The sequence below is a fragment of the Zonotrichia albicollis genome, chromosome 9 (assembly GCF_047830755.1).
Source record: "Zonotrichia albicollis isolate bZonAlb1 chromosome 9, bZonAlb1.hap1, whole genome shotgun sequence".
NCBI lineage: Eukaryota > Metazoa > Chordata > Aves > Passeriformes > Passerellidae > Zonotrichia > Zonotrichia albicollis.
In genome coordinates this window covers 41,366,831-41,388,081 of record NC_133827.1, presented here as the reverse complement: position 1 = coordinate 41,388,081, position 21,251 = coordinate 41,366,831, and the positions used below count along the sequence as shown (strand labels likewise).

General features: G+C 53.7%; 1 protein-coding gene across 3 annotated transcripts in view; it reads left to right on the top strand.

Moving 5' to 3' along the window:
• Window positions 1-20,999, top strand: part of KCNAB1 (potassium voltage-gated channel subfamily A regulatory beta subunit 1) — a 54,508-nt gene extending 33,509 nt beyond the window's left edge. For all 3 annotated transcript variants that reach the window (XM_074547554.1, XM_074547555.1, XM_074547553.1), the window contains exons 3-14: window positions 7,039-7,076; window positions 8,612-8,691; window positions 9,537-9,581; window positions 10,690-10,734; window positions 11,282-11,325; window positions 13,837-13,923; window positions 16,810-16,895; window positions 17,519-17,639; window positions 18,074-18,168; window positions 19,053-19,173; window positions 19,963-20,051; window positions 20,592-20,999. In XM_074547554.1, coding sequence (XP_074403655.1) covers window positions 7,039-7,076; window positions 8,612-8,691; window positions 9,537-9,581; window positions 10,690-10,734; window positions 11,282-11,325; window positions 13,837-13,923; window positions 16,810-16,895; window positions 17,519-17,639; window positions 18,074-18,168; window positions 19,053-19,173; window positions 19,963-20,051; window positions 20,592-20,681 — 941 coding nt within the window. In that variant the 3' untranslated portion in view covers window positions 20,682-20,999. The remainder of the gene's footprint in view (window positions 1-7,038; window positions 7,077-8,611; window positions 8,692-9,536; window positions 9,582-10,689; window positions 10,735-11,281; window positions 11,326-13,836; window positions 13,924-16,809; window positions 16,896-17,518; window positions 17,640-18,073; window positions 18,169-19,052; window positions 19,174-19,962; window positions 20,052-20,591) is intronic.
• The last annotated feature ends 252 nt before the right edge of the window (window positions 21,000-21,251 follow it).

Below are 21,251 nucleotides of genomic sequence, written 5' to 3'. Positions count from 1 at the left end.
GCTCTGTCCCATCCCATGAATCCCATCCCCTCCCCTATGTGCCCAGTTTTCCCCTGGCTCCAAAGCACACAATTCCACACCAATGCTTTATCTTTGTGTGCTGTTTCCTGGGGAAGGGCTCTGCTCAGCTCCTGCTGCCTTTACTCAGAGCAATGCTCTGAAGTGCAGCCCCTGGCCACAGACTGAGCTGTGGGATGGACAGCCAGCCCTGCAGGGAGCAGGAGGAGGAGGAGGGTGAGCTGTGCTGTGAGCTCCTGCCGCAGTGCCGGCGGCTGAGTGTGAATTTATCAAATTGTGGAGTTGGATGGCACACTTTGCTTTGTTGCTCTGTAGACAGAGCAGGTGGCGGGAAATCAGGTTAAAACCAGTGTGCAGTGGCTGGAGTGGGTGCAGAGCAGGAGGAGACCTTGCCCTGGAGCCCTGGGTTCAGAGCAGCCCCAGGGCCAGGCTCAGCCTCAGACTGATCAATGCCTCAGGTCTGGGGGGTTTAGCAATGCTCCATCAGCACCACAATAGCAGGGCTTAATCAGTTGACTAATTTAACATTTATAAAGTGACTCAATAGGATTTGCTATAAGCACAACAGGCGCTTAATTATGAATCTAAGCTAATTACGAATCTAAGATGGCAAGGTTCATTCTACACTTACTCAGAGTATTTAAATCAATTGATGTACCCACAGATCCAAGGAGTCTGCAGCAGGCTTTAAATCTGTGAAACACTTCAGGGAAACACTGCTGTCTGTAGCCTCACAACCTATGGCATGCTTGGCTTTAGTCATCAGGAAATTTCCATCCTGGGTGCAATTTGGCTTGCTACTTAATGGAATTTTCTTTGAGGAGTCCAGTTATAATAACAATATTATTATTTAACAATTTTGTTTTTGTTATTATTATTAGGTCAGAGCAACCTGGTCTACTGGGCAGTGTCCCTGCCCAGCAGAGGGGTGGAATGGGATGAGCTTTAAGGTTCTTAAAACCTTAAAAAAAAAACAAAAAAAACCAAACCCATTCCATGATTCTGTGATTATTCTGCTCGGGCTGTTCAAACAGAAAAGTAAGGCTTTGGGGCTGTTTGTTGGAAACCAGGAGCTTGGTGAGCACAAGCTGTGTTTGGGATAAATTCCAGGGGTCACCTGCCCAGGTGGGCATTGCCAGGGTGAGGGGTGCTGCTGCCTTGGGGGCTGTGCCTGGTCATCCCTGCCAGGGACCCTCCCAGGGCAGCTCTCAGCCCTCTGGGATCTGGGTTCAAACTGGAGGGAAGTGTCAAAGTCACCCTGTAGCACAAGTGGGAGAAGCAGGGCCCGTTCTGCCAAGAGCTCTTCTGGTTAAAATAGCCCCAGCCTTGGGAAGGACTTGTCTGCTCTGTGCAGAGGCTTTATTTATCAGTTTCATTTATCAGCCTCACAGCTTCCCCAAGTGCTGCTGCTGTGGTGGAGGAGAAAGCCACGGGAAGGAAGTAGCAGCAGGAAAAGAAAAAAAAAAGAAAAAAACAATTTTGCAGAGCTTTTCTTTGATTTCAAGTGGAACTGCAGCAGCATCTAAATATACTGAGCCTTTGTGAGTGCAGCTGTGCAGGGGCTGGGGGGCTGCTGGGCCCTCCTCCTGCTCCAGCACTGGGAGCCCTGAGCCCTGTGCAGGGAGAGAAGGGGAGCTGGGAGCCTGAGCCCCAGAATGCAGAAATGCACATTCCCTGGGGTGGGCAGGTGTTCCTCCTGCTGCACAGCACCTTTTCTTTTGGGTGCTTGGGTTGGGTTGGAGGGACCTTAAAGCTCACCCTGGTGTCTCCCTGCCATGGCAGGGACACCTCCCACTGTCCCAGGTGCTCCAGCCCCAGGGTCCAGCCTGGCCTTGGGCACTGCCAGGGATCCAGGGGCAGCCACAGCTGTGCCAGGGCCTGCCCACCCTCCCAGGGAAGGATTTCTCCCCAATATCTGATCCAAATCTCCTCTCTTTCAGTTTAAAACCCTCCCCCTTGTCCCTCTGCACATCCCCCAGGTGTCTGCTCCCAGCTCTGCTTTATCTGACTTTCCTAAATGCCTTCTCTCTTGCAGCTCCCCAAAAGATAAATGTGTTTCCCTGTGTTCTCTGCAGCATGAAAATCTAATTTAGGGCTCACTGAAGTTTCTGAAGGCTCAGCAGTCTTCCTCAAAAGCCTTGCAAAATCTCAGCGAGGTGGGAGAGTGCATCATCCTGCGGGATGGGAACAGGAGGGGAAGGGGGCAGAGATCCGAGGTGGGCAGGGCGGGGAGCAGGGACCCTCTGGTGCCACCCTGCTCCTCCTGGCTCAGGGGAACGAGCTCCTCTGCTGGCAGGGCTGTGACCGTGTTCACAGGGTGAGGGAGAGACAAGGATCTGACTCCAGGTTTCAGAAGGCTGATTTATTATTTTATGATATATATTACATTAAAATTATACTAAAGAATAGAAGAAAAGGTTTCATCAGAAGGCTGGCTAAGAATAGAAAAAGAAGGAATGATAACAAAGGCTTGTGGCTTGGCTCTCTGTCTGAGCCAGCTGGGCTGTGATTGGCCATTAATTAGAAACAGCCACATGAGACCAATCCCAGATGCACCTGTTGCATTCCACAGCAGCAGATAACCATTGTTTACATTCTGTTTCTGAGGCCTCTCAGCTTCTCAGGAGGAAAAATCCTAAGGAAAGGATTTTTTAGAAAATATCATGGCTACACAGGGCTGTCTGGGTGGGCCCTGAGGGCAGAGCTGAGCATCATTCCTGGGGCACTGAGCTCTCGTGGAGCTGGGACTGCTCAGCCAGGCTGAGCTTCCCTGGGAACAGCCCAGAGCTGGGTCCTGCTCCTGCCGGGGCTCAGCTTTGCCCTCTTGCTTGGGTGAGTTTGGGCTGAGCTTTGCCCTCCTGCCTGGATCAGTTTGGGCTGAGCTTTCCCTTCCTGCCTGGATCAGTTTGGGCTGAGCTTTCCCTTCCTGCCTGGATCCGTTTGGGCTGAGCTTTCCCTTCCTGCCTGGGTGAGTTTGGGCTGAGCTTTCCCTTCCTGCTTGGGTGAGTTTGGGCTGAGCTTTCCCTTCCTGCTTGGGTAAGTTTGGGCTGAGCTTTCCCTTCCTGCCTGGATGAGTTTGGGTTGAGCTTTCCCTTCCTGCCTGGATCCGTTTGGGTTGAGCTTTCCCTTCCTGCCTGGGTGAGTTTGGGCTGAGCTTTCCCTTCCTGCCTGGGTGAGTTTGGGCTGAGCTTTCCCTTCCTGCCTGGATCCATTTGGGCTGAGCTTTCCCTTCCTGCCTGGGTAAGTTTGGGCTGAGCTTTCCCTTCCTGCTTGGGTGAGTTTGGGCTGAGCTTTCCCTTCCTGCCTGGGTGAGTTTGGGCTGAGCTTTCCCTTCCTGCCTGGATCCGTTTGGGCTGAGCTTTCCCTTCCTGCCTGGATCCATTTGGGTTGAGCTTTCCCTTCCTGCCTGGGTGAGTTTGGGCTGAGCTTTCCCTTCCTGCTTGGGTGAGTTTGGGCTGAGCTTTCCCTTCCTGCTTGGGTGAGTTTGGGCTGAGCTTTCCCTTCCTGCCTGGGGGAGTTTGGGCTGAGCTTTCCCTTCCTGCCTGGATCCGTTTGGGTTGAACTTTCCCCTCCTGCCTGGGTGAGTTTGCTCCAGGTGAGCCTTTCCAGGCTGGCCCTGGGCTGCTGCCAGGCTCTGCTTGGTGCTGGATCCAAAGTGTTCTTGTGATTCCAGGGAAAGGCAGGTCACGGTTTTCACCTGTGCAGCTCAGACTCTGCCTGGGGGCTCCAAGGTTTTGAGAAAACCTTGACCTGCAGAGAGGTTATGAGCAGGGAAAGGAGCAGCACAAAGCTGCCATCCTAGTCCCAATCCACAGACAGGAGGTGAGGGCTGGCTGCAGAAATGGTGTTTTGTGAGCCTAGAGGGGCAGGTTTTGGTTTTCTGGAGGCAGGCAGGTTTTTTGCTGTGCCCTTGGTCCTTGCTCTGGGGTGAGGTTTGGCACGGGCACCATCCCTGCCAGCAGCAGCAGGGGCTCAGCCCTGCCCCTGCACAGGTGACACTGGTGCTGTGACACTGCTCAGGTGGGCTCTGCTCTGGCACCACGCCCTGCTGGGCTGCACTGGGAGCCAAAGCTGGAATTGTGCACGATTCCCCTTGAGGGTGAGGAAATCCACTTGGGAAACCTTGCAGGGCAGGAGGGAGGAAGGTGATGGGAAGGGGCAGTGGTGGAAGTCTGTCTGTCCTGAGCCCTGGGGCAGGGGATGCCTTTCCAAGCCATGAGCTGGGCTGGGTGAGAGAGAGACAATCACTTGGACAGGGGAAAGCAGCAATTTAAAAAAATACGTGTCTTTCTCCAGAATATTTTTCTTCCCAAATGAGTGTGTTGGCTGAGGTTGTGAATCATCCTTGGCTGTTGTTTGAAATGCCAAATGCTCCTTGTGCTTTTTTTTGCCTTTTTCAACGTGCAGAGGGAGGGGAGCAGCCTGTGCCTGGATGGGGGTGCCCTCCCTGCTCCTGGAGCAGAGCCCTTCCCTTCCCGGCCACACCTGGTGCTTGCAGCTCACCCTGCTGAGCCCAAACTCACATCCCTGCCTGCTTTTGTGATAATGATGGGGAAAAACCCCCATGGAATCCCCCCCGTGTGCTCCTGCTGGTGCTGCTGTGCCCAGCTGGGGCTGGGGGCTCAGGCAGGGCTGCCCAGCAGCACAGATATTTATTCCTTGCATTTCAGGAGCTGTTATTCTGATCTAAGCTCTCCCCGTGCCCCAGGCCCCGAGCACATTGTCACTCAGTGGGATGTGCTTTGTGTCACAAGGTGAATTTTGAGAGGATGTGCACTCTGTGGGGAGGATGAATAATCCTCTTCCCTCTCACCTGTGCACCTGTGTGCTGCTTATGCAAAAGGGAAAAAAATCACTTTGAGATAAACAGTCTCAACCCATTTTTTTGGTACAAACACATTTTAATGTATTCCTGTAAAAATAACACCTCTGAAGCTTTAACATGGAAATCAGGCTTCATTTGGTTATTTTTTTTATCTGCATGAAGAAGCTTAAAGATAAAATGAAAACAGGTTTCAGTTTTATCTTTGTTGTGCAGGACCAGAGCATTTAAACTCCAATAATCAGAGAAAATACCTCTCCTGAGCTCTGTAGCCAGCAAGGTGCAGCAGGGGTACTCCTGTCCCATTATTGTTGTCCTTACAGAGCTAGAGAAAATACAAAATTAACCAGAAAATGTGTGCTCTTTGCTCATTTGTTTAGTTTCCATTTCATCTCTGATCTGTGGCAAACTTGGCTTTTCCAGCTCGGGTTGTTCTGCAGGAAGTCAGGAGTTGCAGTTTGAACTCACACTTTGTGCATCTTTAAATAGCTTTATTTGCACTGAGAGAAACCTGACGTATTAAAAAATTCAGACTGGCCTTTTTCTGAGGGAAAGGGAGCGAGCTGCTGCTGCCAGGGATGATGGGGGGCTGTGCTCTGAGCAGGGCTGATCAAAGCTGCCCCAGCCCTTCCGCCCTGCTCGGGGCTCATGTCCCGGCACCCAGGGACCCCATCTCTCTTTGATGAAGGTCTGGGAGCAGCTTCTGCACCTTTCCAAGTGCAGGCAGGCAGGGAAGCTGCAATTCCTGTCCCCTGGCAGCATCAGAGCTCAGCCCTGGCCCTGCAGTCCCTGTCCTGTCCCATCCTTGCATTATGGATGGGGTGGGAAGGGGTGCCCCAGTGCCACCCTGCCCTGGCAGGGACACCTCCCACTGCCCCAGGCTGCTCCCAGCCTGGCCTGGGACACCTCCAGGGCTGGGGAAACCTCACTGGGATTTGAGCTGGGAGCTGAGCCCCTCTGTCAGTGAGAGCTTTCAGTTCTGGGGAGGTGGGAGAGCCACGCGCGCTCTGCCCCATCCATGCATGCGTCCATCCATCCGTGCATCCATCCCTCCATGGAAAGGCTGATTTGGCCTCTGGGTTTCTGTGGGGCTCTGCAGGGTGAGGAGGGGCAGTGCTGGGCTCAGAGGGCCTTGGCACAGGCTGGCACGGGGCCCAGGGGTGGCACAGCCCTGCTGAGCCCAGCGGTGTCTGACCTGCTGCCTGCCCTCCCTCTGCTGCCTCTTCCCCACTGCCTGAGGAGATCTGTATTCCTAAAATAAATCCATGCATGCAAAATCTAGATACAGGAATCGTGTTCCTATGGGAATTCCTTGGGGTTGGACCAGCTGACCTTTAAAGGTCCCCTCCAACTCAAACTGATTTATGATCTGGTTAAATCCACATGCTTCTTTCACCATAGGATATTTTTTAATTTTATTTTTTTTTATTAAGCAATGATCATAAAGACATAATGCCCCAAGTTTTTCTAATAATAGACCAGAGTCAGCAACTGAGCCTAAACTGCAGCAGCTTTAGGAGGCAGCCTAGGGAAGGCAGTGCCCTTGGGCTGGGCTGGCACTGGACATTGGCTTCATGGAAAAGCTCCCAGGGAAAAGTCACTGTGGGTTGGAAATCCTCCCTGTCAGAAGAAATATTTCTCTTTTTTATGTATTCTTTTTTTTTTTTTTTTTTTTTTTTAATTCTAATTTTGCCTTTCAGGATGCTAAATGTTGAAGTACATATTTAAGGAGAGTTTCATTCCCCAAATGATGTGTTGTGGCAGCATCACGGATTTTTTCCAATTTGTCAAATTGAAGCTTTGGAAAGTGATTTCTGATTTGGAAAGAGCTTCAGATTTCAGGGCCTGGAAGGGTCCCAGGCCATGTTGGACAGGGCTGGGAGCAGCCTGGGACAGTGGGAGGTGTCCCTGCCATGGCAGGGGTGGCTCTGGGTGGGATTTGAGGTCCTTCAAACCCAAACCATCCCATGATTTGAAACCAGCTCTGTAATTTGACATCACAGCATCCCCTGGGTGCTGCCCTGGGCAGCTGCCTGTGCCCTGTCCTGCCTGGCTGCAGGAGCTCCCTTGGGGCTGCAGCACCCCCTGAGCCAGCCCACCCCATCTAAAACCCATTCAATCCCAAAGGGAATTCTGATGAACTCTCATTTTTGATGTGGAAACCCTCTTGTAGTAACAGATTATTTTGCTTTTTCCAGGGACCTGGGTCACTTTTGGAGGTCAGATCTCAGATGAGGTGAGTGCATGGAACAAACCACATTCTGAGGGGTTTTAATTTCATTTTTAAAAGAAATTGTGGCTCCTGGAGCCTTCCTGCACAGAGAGACAGCAGGGAGCCACTACATAGAGCTCTGCCCAGGCCCCTGCTGAGCCTGACATTTCCAGAGATGGACCCTCAGCAGCCCCATCCACCCCTCAGGGCCATCTCCTGTCCTGTGCTGTCCCCAGCAATGTCCTCTCCTTCCCCTGGGCTCCTGCACTGGGATTGGGAACTATTTCTGTGTGTGGACATCACGGGCAGCAATCCTAAATACAGTCATGGCTGGCCTTACAAAGGTGATTTATTTTTGACATAACAAGCTGAAACAACTGAAAATGAGCTCAGGCTTGCTCCGTGCTTTTCCCTGGAGCAGATGGCTCCTGATGCAGGGAATCACCCCCGGAGCCCTGGCTGCACGTGGGCTCCTCTGCAGCCCAGGTGTCCCACATGTGCGCGCCCCAGGGACAGCAGCTGCCTGCCCTGGGTGTGGAACAGCCCCAAAACAGCTCTGGCATGAGGAAAAGAGCCCAGGAGCCTCCATTCCACGGGCTTTTCCTTTAAATTCACTCCATCTGTCATGGTATTGCTGCTTCTTCTGGATCTCCCGGCTTTGGTCCCCGTGGATCCTTGTTTTTGATCTCGTGGATCCCCCGGCTTTGGACCCAGTGGATCTCCAGCTTTGATCCCATGGAGCCCCAGCTTTGGTCCTGGTGGCTCCTCTGGCTCTGGTCCCCATGGATCCCCCCAGCTTTGGTCCCATGGATCCCTGTCTTTGATCCCGGTGGATCCCCAGCTTTGATCCAGTGGATCCCCCAGTTTGGGTCCCCCTGGATTCCCCAGCTCTGGTCCCAGTGGATCCCTGTCTTTGGTCCTCTGGATCACCCAGCATTTGGTCCCTGTGGCTCCCCCAGCTTTGGTCCCATCTCATGGCCCTGTGGGATGATGACCAGTCAGTGATGCTCAGTCAAGGCCAGTTTTGATGTCCACTTTGCACTCTGCCCCCCTTGCTCACCGTAATTCCATGCAAAGCAGGACAAATTCCATGGAAAAGCAGGACAGAAGCACAGCCCTGAATTTGGGATGCTGAGCCTGAACCTTCATCCCCCCAGGAGCAGCAGGAGCCCCAGGAGTCCCCTGTGCTCCACAAATGCCCTTCAGGCATTTCCCCACCCCACGGCATCTCTGGGGAGCTGCAGGACGGGCAGGCAGGCAGCCAGAGGAATGTTAACCCCCCCAGTTCTGTGTTAAACCCTGCAGAACTGCAGAGCATCTCCTGGAACCCTGCTAAATTCCTGCTGCCTTCCTGATGGGAAGCTCCTGTGAGGGGAGATGAGTTCCTGCCGGGCTGGCTCCGGGGGATTGATGTAAATCCCTGTTTTGGGGTCCCTCAATCCCTCCCGGGTGCCGTGCCGGGGGTGTCCCTGGGCAGGGGCTGTGCTGAGCCCGGCTTGTCCCGCTGTGGGGCTTTCTCTGCTGGGTGAGGTGTCACCTGCTGTCCCCGTGCTCCCCAGGTGGCCGAGCAGCTGATGACCATCGCCTACGAGAGCGGCGTGAACCTCTTCGACACGGCCGAGGTGTACGCGGCGGGCAAGTGAGTGCCCGGGGGCTGGGACAGAGCGGCACCTGGGCAGGGCTGGGCAGGGTGTGCCCAGAAGGGCCTGGCAGAGCTGCACCTGCAGTGCCTGGGCTCTCTGCTCCCCCTCTGATGTGCTGGGCTCTGGGTGTCCTTGGAAAGCCTCTTTGTCCCTGAGTGAGACAGGAGAGCCTTTGTATTTGGGGCACTCATCAAATAAACCCAGATAATGAACCCAAAGGCTCTTGTACCCAGCAAGGGCTGGAGAGCACCACTGGTGGTGGCACGGGGAGATAACACCCTGAACAAATGGGAAATCACTGTGGATCTCAGTGGTGCTGGGTGGCTGGGGCTGTGACAGCTCCAGGCACAGGTCCTGGGACACCACTCTGGCTGCTCTCAGAGCCACTGTGGGGTTGGGGACATCACCCGTGGGATGGGGGGACATTACCCATGGGGTGGGGCACACCACCCGTGCTAAATGGGCCTGGGGTGACCGACAGGGCTCCCAGCTGGGCTGGGACATCGTGTCCTGCAGAGGGACCAGCCCAGGCTCAGGCACAGGGGACCTGGGCAGGGGCAGGGGGGGACAAGAGGCTCTGTGCTGGATGGACCTGTCCCAATTTGGGGGTCACTGTCACCAGGGGAGGGCAGGTGGATCTGTCCCACCTGGGGGTCACTGTCACCAGGGGAGGGCAGGTGGATCTGTCCCAATTTGGGGGTCACTGTCACCAGGGGAGGGCAGGTGGATCTGTCCCATTTTGGGGGTCACTGTCACCAGGGAGGGCAGGGGCAGCTGCAGCCAGGCTGGGTGGGGGCACTGAGCACCCCCTGCCCCCTCACACTCAGCTCTTCCTGCACAGGGCCGAGGTGATCCTGGGCAACATCCTGAAGAAGAAGGGCTGGAGGTACAGTATGGCACTCTCTCTGATCTGGGGTGTTTCCCTTGCTGGTGCCCTGGTCCCACAGGAGCAGCCACGGCTCCCCTGGGGTTTGGGGTGTCCCCCACCCTCAGGGCTGTGATGCCCTCCTGGGTGGGAGGCTGGCACCTCATCCCTGCTGGGGTAAGGATGCAGAGCTGTGCCAGCCCGGGAGGAGCTGACACTTTTAAAGGATGCACATTAGCATCTGTTGTGGGTTTTAAGGGATTTGCATAATCTTCAAAGTCCTCCCTGTGTGTGTGTCCTAGGCAGGTTCAGCTGGAGGGGGTCTAGCAGGGCTCTCTCCAAACCCAGCCGAGGGGATTAGGGGGGTGAGTGATTACCTGGTAAGAAATACTCTGGGTGATGTGGAGGAAATAAAATGAAGTGCAATAAAAGCTGGGGAAATTGTGTTGTACATGTCTGGTTATGCAGCAAGGCAGCTGGAGGATGATAAATCTTTGATTTAATATCGTGTAGAGTTTACAGATTAATTCAGATGTCTCACACTGGAGTTAAACAGCTCTGGGAGTGCTGCCTGGCAGTGAGAGGCACGGGCAGGATGGCAGGGGGGAACAGCCCTGCAGGCCCTGGGGAGAGGGCTGGGTGCTGCTCACTCAGTGATTACAAATGTCTGGGGGTTTGGTCACCTCACTGGGATTGCCTTTGCTTTCTATCACAATGTCCAATCCAAACTTCCCCTGACTTCATTCCATTTCCTCGTGCCCTGACTATTTATGGGCATATTTTACCAAAACACCTCAGGATATTTCACTTTCCATCTTCTGAAGGAGCTGAGCTCAGCTCCCCTGTGCTGCTCACCCCACTGAGAGGGGCAATGCCCTGGGCACCTGGCAATTCCTGGGCTCTCCCTGGCTGCCAGAGCTCCATTTGCAGGCAATTCCCCCAAACCAGCACTGGAGTCAGTGTCCTCAGCATTTCACAGCTGATTTGGCTGTTTGAGCATCCCCAGCAGAAACCCTGCTCCCGGGTTTTACAAGTTGCTGATGGGCAACATCTGCTTTGTTGATGTCATTATTGTTATTAAAATATTATTATTTTTAAAATTTTATTAATTTTCCTGTTCTTTTTGCAGGAGGTCCAGTTTGGTGATAACCACAAAGCTGTACTGGGGTGGCAAGTAAGTGTGACAGTCACTTGTCCTGGGGTTTGCTGCCAGGGGATGTGACTGCAGGCAGGGGAGGTTAAGGGCACCTGGGGTGCTTTGCTGGTGTCACTGCAGTTCTGTCTATTTTACCAAGTGTTTTAAGGAGTTGGAGTTTCTTATCTGGAGAGGAGCAGCTCCAGGGAGAGCTCAGGGCCTGCAGGGGCTCCAGGAGAGCTGCAGAGGGACTGGGGACAGGGATGGAGGGACAGCACACAGGGAATGGCTCCCACTGCTAGAGGGCAGGGATGGGTGGGACATTGGGAATTGGGAATTCCTGGCTGGGATGGGATTCCCAGAGCAGCTGTGGCTGCCCCTGCATCCCTGGCAGTGCCCAAGGCCAGGTTTGGAGCAGCCTGGGACAGTGGGAGATGTCCCTGCCATGGCAGGGGTGGGATTTAAGGTCCCTCCCAGCCCAAGCAGTCTGGGATTCTGTAATTTTGGGGGTGTTTAAATCAGAACACAGCTCATTGCTCCCGGGCTGTTGGCACCTCTGCCAGCTGTTGCTGTTTTTCCCTTGCAGGGCAGAGACAGAGCGAGGCCTTTCCAGGAAACACATCATTGAAGGTACCTGGGCTGGGCTGGGGCTGGGGCTGCCCTGGTGGGCTCTGTGCAGCTGATCCCAGTGCTCTCCATGAGCTGGGCTGTTTGATCCCACTGCCCCTGTGCCAGTCCCATGCAGAGCAGTTCCCAAACTCATCCTGAAATGCCCAAAATGCACCCAATGATCGTTTTGGCTCCCCTCAAAGTGTCAGTGAATGGATTGCACTGGCAGCCCCCTCATTCCCTGGGGGTCTGCTGGGTTTGGGGAGCTCTCTGCACACCCCAGCCCTTCCCCATGGGGCCAGACATGGCCAGGGGTGCCTGGGCTGTCTGGAGCTGGAGGAATGAGGATGTGGCATGATGCCAGCCTGCAGAAACAGCCCCTGGAGGGCTGCCAGGCTTCACTGGCACAGCTGAGCTCTGCTCCTGGTGCTGCTGCTCCTCAAGGTCTCAGTTCTGCTGCCCATTCCCTCACCTGGCTCCATCCCATTCTGGGCTCCTGACCCCAGTCCCTGCTCCCCATCCCATCCTGGGCTCCTGACCCCAATCCCTGCTCCCCTCTGGGGTTCCTGACCCCAATCCCTGCTCCCCATCCCATCCTGGGCTCCTGACCCCAGTCCCTGCTCCCCTCTGGGGTTCCTGACCCCAATCCCTGCTCCCATCTGGGGTTCCTGACCCCAGTCCCTGCTCCCCTCCCCTTCCCTGCTGCTCTGCCTTGTCCCTGGCCCCATGTCCCTGCAGGAGAGGGGACAGCAGGAACTCTGTGTTCTGTTTGCCCACAGCAAAGCCTTGGCCGTGTGTGCCTGGGCTGGACCCAGAGCTGGCTCTGCAGGCTCAGCTCCCAGCACAGGGAGAGCAGTGCCAGGATCAGAACCATGCCTGGGAACTGAGGGGGACATCCAGGACCAGCAGTGTCCCCTGTGACCTTGTCCCTGTGAGAGGAGCCAGCCCGGGCTCTGGAGCAGGAGCATCCTGCAGCTCCTGGGCAGGGGAATGCTGTGGAGGGGCATTGCAGGGCAGTGCCAGCCCCCAGCAGGGCAGTGCCAGCCTAGGGGAGGATTTGTGCCCCAGCTCCCTGGCTGTGTGCCCCGTTTGTGCCTCCTGCCCCCATGGGATGTTCAGATCCTGCTGCTGGGGGCTCAGGGATGGCATCCTCTGGGCACAGCTCCTCCTCTCTGTGCTGCACACCTGGGAAATGGGAGCCCCAGGGCAGTGCCCAGCTCAGGTGGGATGAATGGGGGTCAGCCCCTCCCTGGGTGCAGCTTTGGCTCCTTCCATCCTCCTCCTTCCTGCTCCTGGCACGTTTTATCCAGGATTCCCTGCAGAGTTGGATGTTGGAGTGTTTGCAGGATCCAGGCACATCAGGATCCTGGGACTGTCCCAGTAAGGTAATGCTGCAGAAAGCTTTTCTTGTAGCAACATTTTGTTGGATTTTCATCTGAATAAGCTTCAGTGAGGGGATGGCACTGAAGGAGATCAGGGGGGTGGCAGATGTGTCACAGGCACTCCAAACCCAGCCATTTTCCATTTCTTGTGGAGCTGCTTCATGAAATGACAGAAAAGCACTGGCAAGAGTTGGAATAATTTCACAGAACACCCAGCAAACAACGTTAAGGTCAATGAGAGATATTTTATATTTTTATATATATTTATATATATATATCTGTGTGCGTGAGAGAGAGAAGAGGATTTTGAACAGTTATTTTCTACAAATCTTCCCAAGAACAAAATGTTTTTATGAATGTTCATGAAGAATGAGTCAAAATAGAGCAGGCTGGAAATGTTTGCTGAATTTTGAGCTGGATAAAATGCCCATCCTTTGCTCACCCTCTCTCATACACTCATACATGGATATATAAATATATCTGCAGGGGTTTGATGCCATCTCCCATCAGATCCTCACAGGAAGGCTCTGAAAACCTGGGCATTTTTGGGCTGAGCTGCAGAGGGCTGGGGCTTGCTGTGCCCAAGCCCCTGGGCAGTGTGGGAGGGCACAGCTGTGGGCACTCCCTGTGCAGTGTGGGAGGGCACAGCTCACCTGGCAGGTGATGCTTTGCCTGTTCCCTGCTCCCCATGGCCAGTGGCACCAGCCCACCCCAGTGCCACCCCCTGCACCCCTGGAGTGCCCCCCATGGCCTCAGGAGCTGGGGCTGGAGCAGAAGAGGCTCTGTGACACAATGCAGACTGAATTCCCCGCCGGACACTGAATTCCCTGGCAGTGCCTCTGCCAGGCTGACAGGGACAGCTCTGAAACCAGGGCTGGTCAGCACAATCCTGGAATCCTGAATAAAGCACATTCCTGGAGAAGGAGGGGCTCTGTGTGTGGCCAGACTGGTGCTTTCCTCCTCAGGTGGCTGCAGGGAGGTGGGACAGCACCAGTCAGCATCCTTCTCACATCCTGACTCTGTGTATCTATATAAACCTGTGTCTATATAAAAATACAGTATTTAAGTACAGCCAGCTGTGTCTGATCCCATTCTGGCCCTGTTCCCTGCCTCCCTCTGACCCTGCCTGTCCTTGTCTCTGCTCTCCCAGGGCTGAAGGCTTCTCTCCAGAGGCTGCAGCTGGAGTATGTGGACGTGGTCTTTGCCAACCGGCCGGACAACAACACCCCCATGGAAGGTTGGTGGGGGCTGCACAAGAAGGGGTTAACCCTCAGTGCCTGGTCCTGGCCTGAGGGCTGACACTGAGGAGGGCAGGAAAGGCAATTTGTAATCAATTGTTCAGGTGGGGCAGCTTAAATGTGAAATATCTCATTTTGGTAGCCATGGAAGGTGTCCCTACCCATGGCAGAGGGTTGGAATTAGATGTTTAAGTTCCCTCCCAACCTATTTAAGGTTTCTATATCTACCCTGCCACATGAATTTGTGTGGCTTGGAAGGAAATAGAAGTTTCCTTTCTGTCCCAGGAGTGCCTTCAATGTTTGGAGCATTTCTGTTCCCAGTTCCTTCAGACAGAGAGGATTTGTGGCTGGATTCAAGGCATGGTCCATGGCAGGTGGCACAGGAGCTGTGGTGGATGATCCATGGCAGTCAAATAGAGCTGGAGCTCCGTGTCAGGAGTGCTGGTACCTTGCTGGATGTGTGGCTGTGCCACCATGGGTGACCCGTGGGTGCCCCCCAGTGAGGGTCAGGGCCCAGCCTGGGATCTCAGGAGCTGCTGAGCTCAGGGCAGGCTCTGTGCTGTGTCTGGCAGGGAGTTGTCCTCTCTGTGCTCGCTCTGCTGTCACTGAGCAGCGTGGAGGGGCCGCCCTGCCAGGGCACAGCTGAGCCCACACCCCAGTGCCAGCCCTGGCACCAGGCACAGGCTGTGGCGCTGGCTGAGGCTGCAGCAGGGTGAAAAAAGGGACATTCCTCTTATGAATGGCATGCTGGAGACACTTCCCATCTTCTTCCTGCCTTTTTTATGGCTCACCCACTAAGGCACTTCCATCCCAGAGCATCTGCTGGGCCATCTGTCAGCGCTGCTTGCCGAGCCACTCCATCCTGCTCAGCACCACACATTCCTCAGCTTCTCCCACAGGGAGCCAAGGAAGGCACCTTGGAGCTCATCCCGCTCCCTGCCACTGTCCCAGGCTACTCCAAGCCCTGTCCAGCCCGCCCTGGGCACTGCCAGGGGTGGGACAGCCCCTCCTGAAGGACAAGGTGACCTTGAAGTGTTCCCTACTCGTGGCAGCACCTGTGGGTCGGGCTGGAGCAGCCTGAGCAGGGGGGCACAACCCGACCAAACCTGAATGTGCTGCTTGTTTTCCCTGCCTGCTGCTTCCACAGATCCTCCTGTGACCCCAGCCAGAGCAGATCCCTCTCCCCAGGCTGCCCAGGCTCTGCTGCTCCCCTGGGCAAGGAGCAGATGAGCATCCATGGGGATTTCTGTGCTGCCAGTTACTGGGCCTCAAGGCACCTGGCAAAGCTGCTTAACCTAAACCCCCCAAATGTATTTCATGTTCTTAAAGGTCTCTGAACAAATCAAAATGTAAAAGCAGGGAGTGTTGGAGGCAGTGAGCAGCTGGAGAGGAGCACCTCGGGCAGCTCATGGCATGTGGGTCTGGCTGTGCCCCCTGTGCCCCAGAGCCAGGCTGGGGGTGAGGGCTGAGGGCTGCCTACCCTCCCTGGGGCTGGCTCAGCTCAGTGTGAGTGTCCCTGCCATCCCAGCAGGGCAGCTGGACAGGAGGGTCCCTGGGGTGTCCCCAGTGTCACAGAGCCATGTGCCCACAGTGTGCCCAGCAGCCACACACAGGGAGGGAAGGTGACAATGTTCCTACCAGGGAACTCTAACCTTCCTCAGAGTTATTATTGTTATGGTGCCAGGGGCTGTTATTTGGGATTTGAAGCATTGATTTATATTTAAAAAAAAAAAACAACTTCTTTTCTTGAGTGCTGCCATTTGGGATCCAGCTGGCAGTACAAGAGATGTGGGCCTGTGCCCTTCCCAAATCCCATCGCTGTCCCCTGGCTCTCTCAACAAGGAGATATATATGTGTATATATATATATATATATATTTATATACATTTTCTGAGTTGACTTTGAAAGTTTTTTTGAAAGGAGTAGAGGCTGGAGAAGTGCAAACAACCCCGGGCTGAGATGTGTAAGAGGCGTGTGACGAAATGTTTTCCAAAACTCTGAAATGGTGGCGGGGCAAAAATAGCAAACTAAACCCAGGGAGAAGCTGCTGAGGAGGGAGGAGGAAGGGAAGGATCACCAACAGGCTTAGCCTGATGGTGGTAGGAAATGAAAAACAATTTTAGATTAAATATTCAGATGGAGCAACTTGAAATTGCTCATAATTGAATTCTGGAGCCCTGGTCAGGTGGAAGGTGTCCCTGCCCACAGCAGGGCTTGGAAGAAAAAGATCTTTAAGGTCCTTTAGTTTTAACATCCCTTCCAACCCAAACCAATCCAGGGTTCCTTTAAACTGAAGTTCATGAGGGTTTTTTCACCCCCAGGCAGGCAGGGAAGTCTGAGGGGTGAAATCCAGGATCCTGTCCAGGTGTTTGTGGCCTTGGAAGCTTCCATAACCTAGAGAACAGCAATGGGGGGACTGTGGCACAGCCATGGGGACCAGGGCACAGCCATGGGGACCAGGGCCCTGCTGTGGGGCAGAGGGTGACAGGGCCCTTGGTGGAGTGGGGTTCAATCAGCCATTCATGCAGCTTTGTCCCTGGTAAAAAGAGGCACACCCAGATATGAGCTTTCAGGAAGAAAATTTTTTAAAAAAGGAATTTATTTTGAAGTTTATTTTTCCACTGTGCTGCCCTCTTGTGTTCTGTTTTGAAGGAAATGTCCTCCTAAGGCCGTGGTAGGCAGGAGCAGGTGGGAAAAGCAGTTTTTACCCAGCTGCAGGGTCAGTGTCTCGGTGTTTGCACTGAAAATGCTTTTCCAGCCTTGCCTGGGCAGGAGAGCATGGCAGGAGCGTGCTCAGGACTGTCAGTGTGGGGTGTTAGGGAGTGGGATTGGTGGAAATGTGACCTCTGTGCCCTTCTCACTCTCCTTTTTTTGCTGTTTTTCAGAAATCGTGCGGGCCATGACACACGTGATCAACCAGGGCATGGCCATGTACTGGGGCACGTCCCGCTGGAGCGCCATGGAGATCATGGTGAGGGGCCTGGGGATCATCATGAGGGGCCTGGGGGCTGTGGAGATCGTGGTGAGGGGTGTGGAGGTCATGGTGAGGGTGTGGAGATCATGGTGAGGGGCCTGGGGGGCCGTGGAGATCATGGTGAGGGGCCTGGGGCCCACGGAGATCATGGTGAGGGGCTGGGGGCCATGGAGATTGTGGTGAGGGGCCTGGGGGTCATGGTGAGGAGCGTGGAGGTCATGGTGAAGGCCACAGAGGTCATGGCATGGCAGCCCTGGGCACGCTGGGTTCCCCTCCATCCAGGCTTTTCACCTCAAATAGTTTAAAAGGCTGTCCCAGAATGAGCCCAGTGCTAATTAGGGGAAGATGGGCTGATGTGTGGGAGTTTGGGTGGTTTGTTTGGGTTTGTGCCATTTTGGTTTGACTGAAGGCAAGTCCTTCAGTTTGATATCAACCATGGCAGGGGGTGGAATGAGATGGGCTCTAATGTCCCAAACCAGGGACATTAGATAGATTGCAGCATCCTGCTGGCCCCCCTTGCCCTTACCCTGGCCATCTCCTGTGCCCTCAGAGAACGCGGCCTGGCGTGTCCTGCAGACATTCCCAATTTCTGAAGGTTTTCTCCCTGGTTCCCTCTGCAGGAAGCCTACTCCGTGGCCAGGCAGTTCAACATGATCCCCCCGGTGTGTGAGCAGGCCGAGTACCATCTGTTCCAGAGGGAGAAGGTGGAGGTGCAGCTGCCAGAGCTGTACCACAAAATCGGTGAGGCTGGGCCTGCTGGGCATTCCCAGGGAGAAATGGAGGGCAGGATCACTGAGGCTCCAGGTGGGACCAGTGACAAAGCCAAGCCTCTATCTAATAGTGACCCTAAAGAAAAACCAGCTTATTGTGCCTCTGATGAAGGATTGCTTAATATTATCTGTTAATAACTAAAGTACATTAATGAACATATTAAGTATTAATTGGCTTGGCTGCTCCTTGCCCTCTGAGATTCACATGGTCCATTAAGTGAAATAAATCCTTCAGGGCACCAGCAGCACATTCCTGCAGGACCAGCTGAGCACTGCTGCCCGTGGCAACAGAAACAAGCAGCCTCAGTTTGCTCTTGGTGTAGTTTTTGAGTGAAATCTGTATTTTTGCTGCAGCTCTGACCTGTCTCACTCCTCTCAAACCCCCTTTTTGTGTTCCCTCTGCAGGGGTGGGAGCAATGACGTGGTCTCCCCTGGCCTGTGGGATCATCTCAGGGAAATACGGCAACGGGGTCCCTGAAAGCTCAAGGGCTTCACTCAAGGTATTTCTGGGGCACCTTTGAGTGGTGCTGCTTTTGTCAGGGCAGGAAAACAACAAAGGGGAAAGAAAGGGCTCCCTCGTGAGAAGGAGGGCTCTGCTTGCATGGATCAGCTCGGTTTCTCTGGCAACCACACTCCAAAGAGCAGCAGAATCTGGGTTAGAACCAGCCCAGGCTCTCCACGCAGGGAGCTCGGGGGGCTTGGGCAGGTCTGGGGTCTCAGGGGCTGCTGTCCCCACCCTGCACTGAGGGACATCACCACGAGCCAGGGGCTCTGTGGGGCTCCTCACTGATGTTAACCCTGGGATTTTAAGGTTGGAAAGGACCTCCAAGGTCACAGAGTCCAAGCCTGAACGGATGCAGCTGCTGCCACTTGTAGCCCCTGAACCATGCAGGTCCAACAGGCTTGGACATCGTGTCCCTGGGTACCAGCCTGGGCCATGGGGGTGCTCAGCCCCCCAGTATCCCCCCAGAGACCCCCAGGCCAAGGGCAAGCCCGCTGAACACCCATGGTCTGCTGGGGGCTGCCCTCTCTAACAGGTTTTGGCATTCTGGTGTCACCACAACTAATTGTGGTTTCTCCACAATTATCCTGATTTTATCCTCATTGAGAGTTATGGGATCCAAAAAGAAAACTGGGGAGATTGCAGGTTCTGGAGTGAGAATAAAGCCAGAGAGCTGAGCACAACAGGAGACATTCTGGTGCTGCTCTAATTGCTTTGGGCAGCCCAGCTTTGTGTTCTCAGCCTCCACGACCTTCTGGGCTGGATGTGGCTTTTCAAGTGCTGCTATTTATAGATATTTATAGATTATAATTACAAATCGCCTTAAACTCCCCACTTTGGAGGCTGCAAGCTGACAGCCTGCTGTCTGTGATTGCCCTGCAGTGCTACCAGTGGCTGAAGGAGAAGATCATCAGCGAGGAGGGCAGGAAGCAGCAGGGGAAGCTGAAGGACCTGTCTCCCATCGCCGAGCGCCTGGGCTGCACGCTGCCACAGCTGGCTGTTGGTGGGTGCCTCACAGCTGCCAGGGCCTAACACACAGCATGTGCTCTCTTTACACTGTGGTTTGGGCAGGGCCTGCAGCTGGAGATGTGTTTGTTGTTTAAAATCTGTGAAAAATTACTGATCCTGCAGGGGTCTGTGGTAGAAAGGAATTTAAAGCCCATTTTGTTCCAGCCCCTGTCATGGGGTTCCACTATCCCAGTTGCTCCAAACCTGTCCAGCTTGGCCTAGGACACTCCCAGGGATCCAGAGGCAGCCACAGCTGCTCTGGGCAGCAATTAATTAAAACAGGATTGTTTCCAGCACCACCAGGCTGTGGCTGACAGGGTCAGTGTTGTGGGCATCCCCAGGATGGCCATCCCCACCTCCCTGTTCCCCTGGACATCCCTCTCCTCATGAAGCCATCACCTTTGTGGTGCTAGGCTGGCAGACAAGAAAATGCTGTTCAAAATGAGTTCTGGGGGTTTTTCCTAATAATTATGCTGCTGAGAGCTGAGGCTGGAAAATACCACGTCTGTCAGAAAGGTGATCCCTGGTTCAACATCCCAGCAGTGAATCCTTGTGATGGGGAAAATCCAAACCCCACAGCCAGAGAAGTGCTGGGGCAGGGAGCAGGCTCAGGATCCTGGAAGATCTGTGGGGTTTGATATTTGATCAGTGCATCTTCCCCAGGGTAGAGACAAAGAATGGGAATATTGCCAAGCAGAGACAGGGGCTCTGTCAAACACCAGGGACTGGAGCCAGGCCCTGCCAGCCCCCCTGTGTCCTGACCACCCTGTGCCTTTGTTCCCAGCATGGTGCCTGAGGAATGAGGGGGTGAGCTCTGTGCTCCTGGGATCCTCCAACCCCGAGCAGCTGATCGAGAACCTCGGAGCCATCCAGGTGAGTGCAGGGGGACACCCCACACCTCAGCACCCCCCTTCTCTCAGCACAGGGCTGCTTGGGGTTCTGTCTCTCAGCTCCATTCATGCACCCTCATCAGGCCCATCCTGCTGTCACCATGGCTTAGCACCTTTTGGGGCATTGCAGACGTGTCCAGTGACACGAGGGTGGCGCCAGCAGCTTTCATGCACCTGAAAATACAGCTGAGTCCAGGGCATGTTGTGACAGATCCCGTGCTGTCACATGTCACTTGCACCCACCTTAATTATTCCCTGTTGTTTTTCCCCAGTCAGAGCTGCCTCTGCAGTCCTTGCCACCAGCTCGTGTCCCAGCGCAATATTCCACACACAAAGCTGAGAGGCTTTGCTGTGATTCTCTCACTGAGTAAAGATCCTCCAGAGGTTTTTCCTTTAAGGGAGAAAGTTATGAGATGAATGCTTAATATCTGTCACACAAAAAGCCCAGAGGAAATGTACTTTGATAAAATCTAGGTTTCATTTTGGAACTATCTGGATTAAGCATCGCTTTCTTCCACCCCAGGTCCTTCCAAAGATGACATCCCATATTGTAAATGAAATAGATAATATCCTGGGCAACAAGCCCTACAGCAAGAAGGACTACAGATCCTAATGCAATGCATGAATTTCCTGGACTGCATGGTTTAGAAGTGCTCTGTACTCCAGTACAGCCCTGAATTACTCTCATGAGAATCATTCAGCACTTGCTGCTCGGTGTCTACTGTCACTGGATCCTTCGAGATGTGTGCTCTTGCTACTACTCTGCAGTGAATTTAAAAGCACAGTTGATCTCTCTTCTAACCAGGAATAACCTTGTATTTTCTTACCTTCTTGACCGAGTTCATTAATTTTTACTTTACTCTTTGCACCTCATGCTTGTGCTGTGACAAACACTTGTAAAGCAAAAAAAAAAAAAAAAAAAAAGAAATAATTTATAACCTTCAGGTACTTGGTAATTAAAGAAGGATGTACAGATCTATTTTTTCAATGAAGAAAAGCCAGATACAACTTCAGGTTTTAATAAAACCATGTTTGGGAAATCTCAACTATAAAGTTTCTTCAGGTTAACAGATGGAAGGGGCAAGCTCAAACTTTGCTTTTTTATGCTGAATATAAGCTCTAGGGTTTCTTTGTAGTTGAATAAAAGGCTGTGAGACAGAGAACTAGTTAGCAATTAGATAGT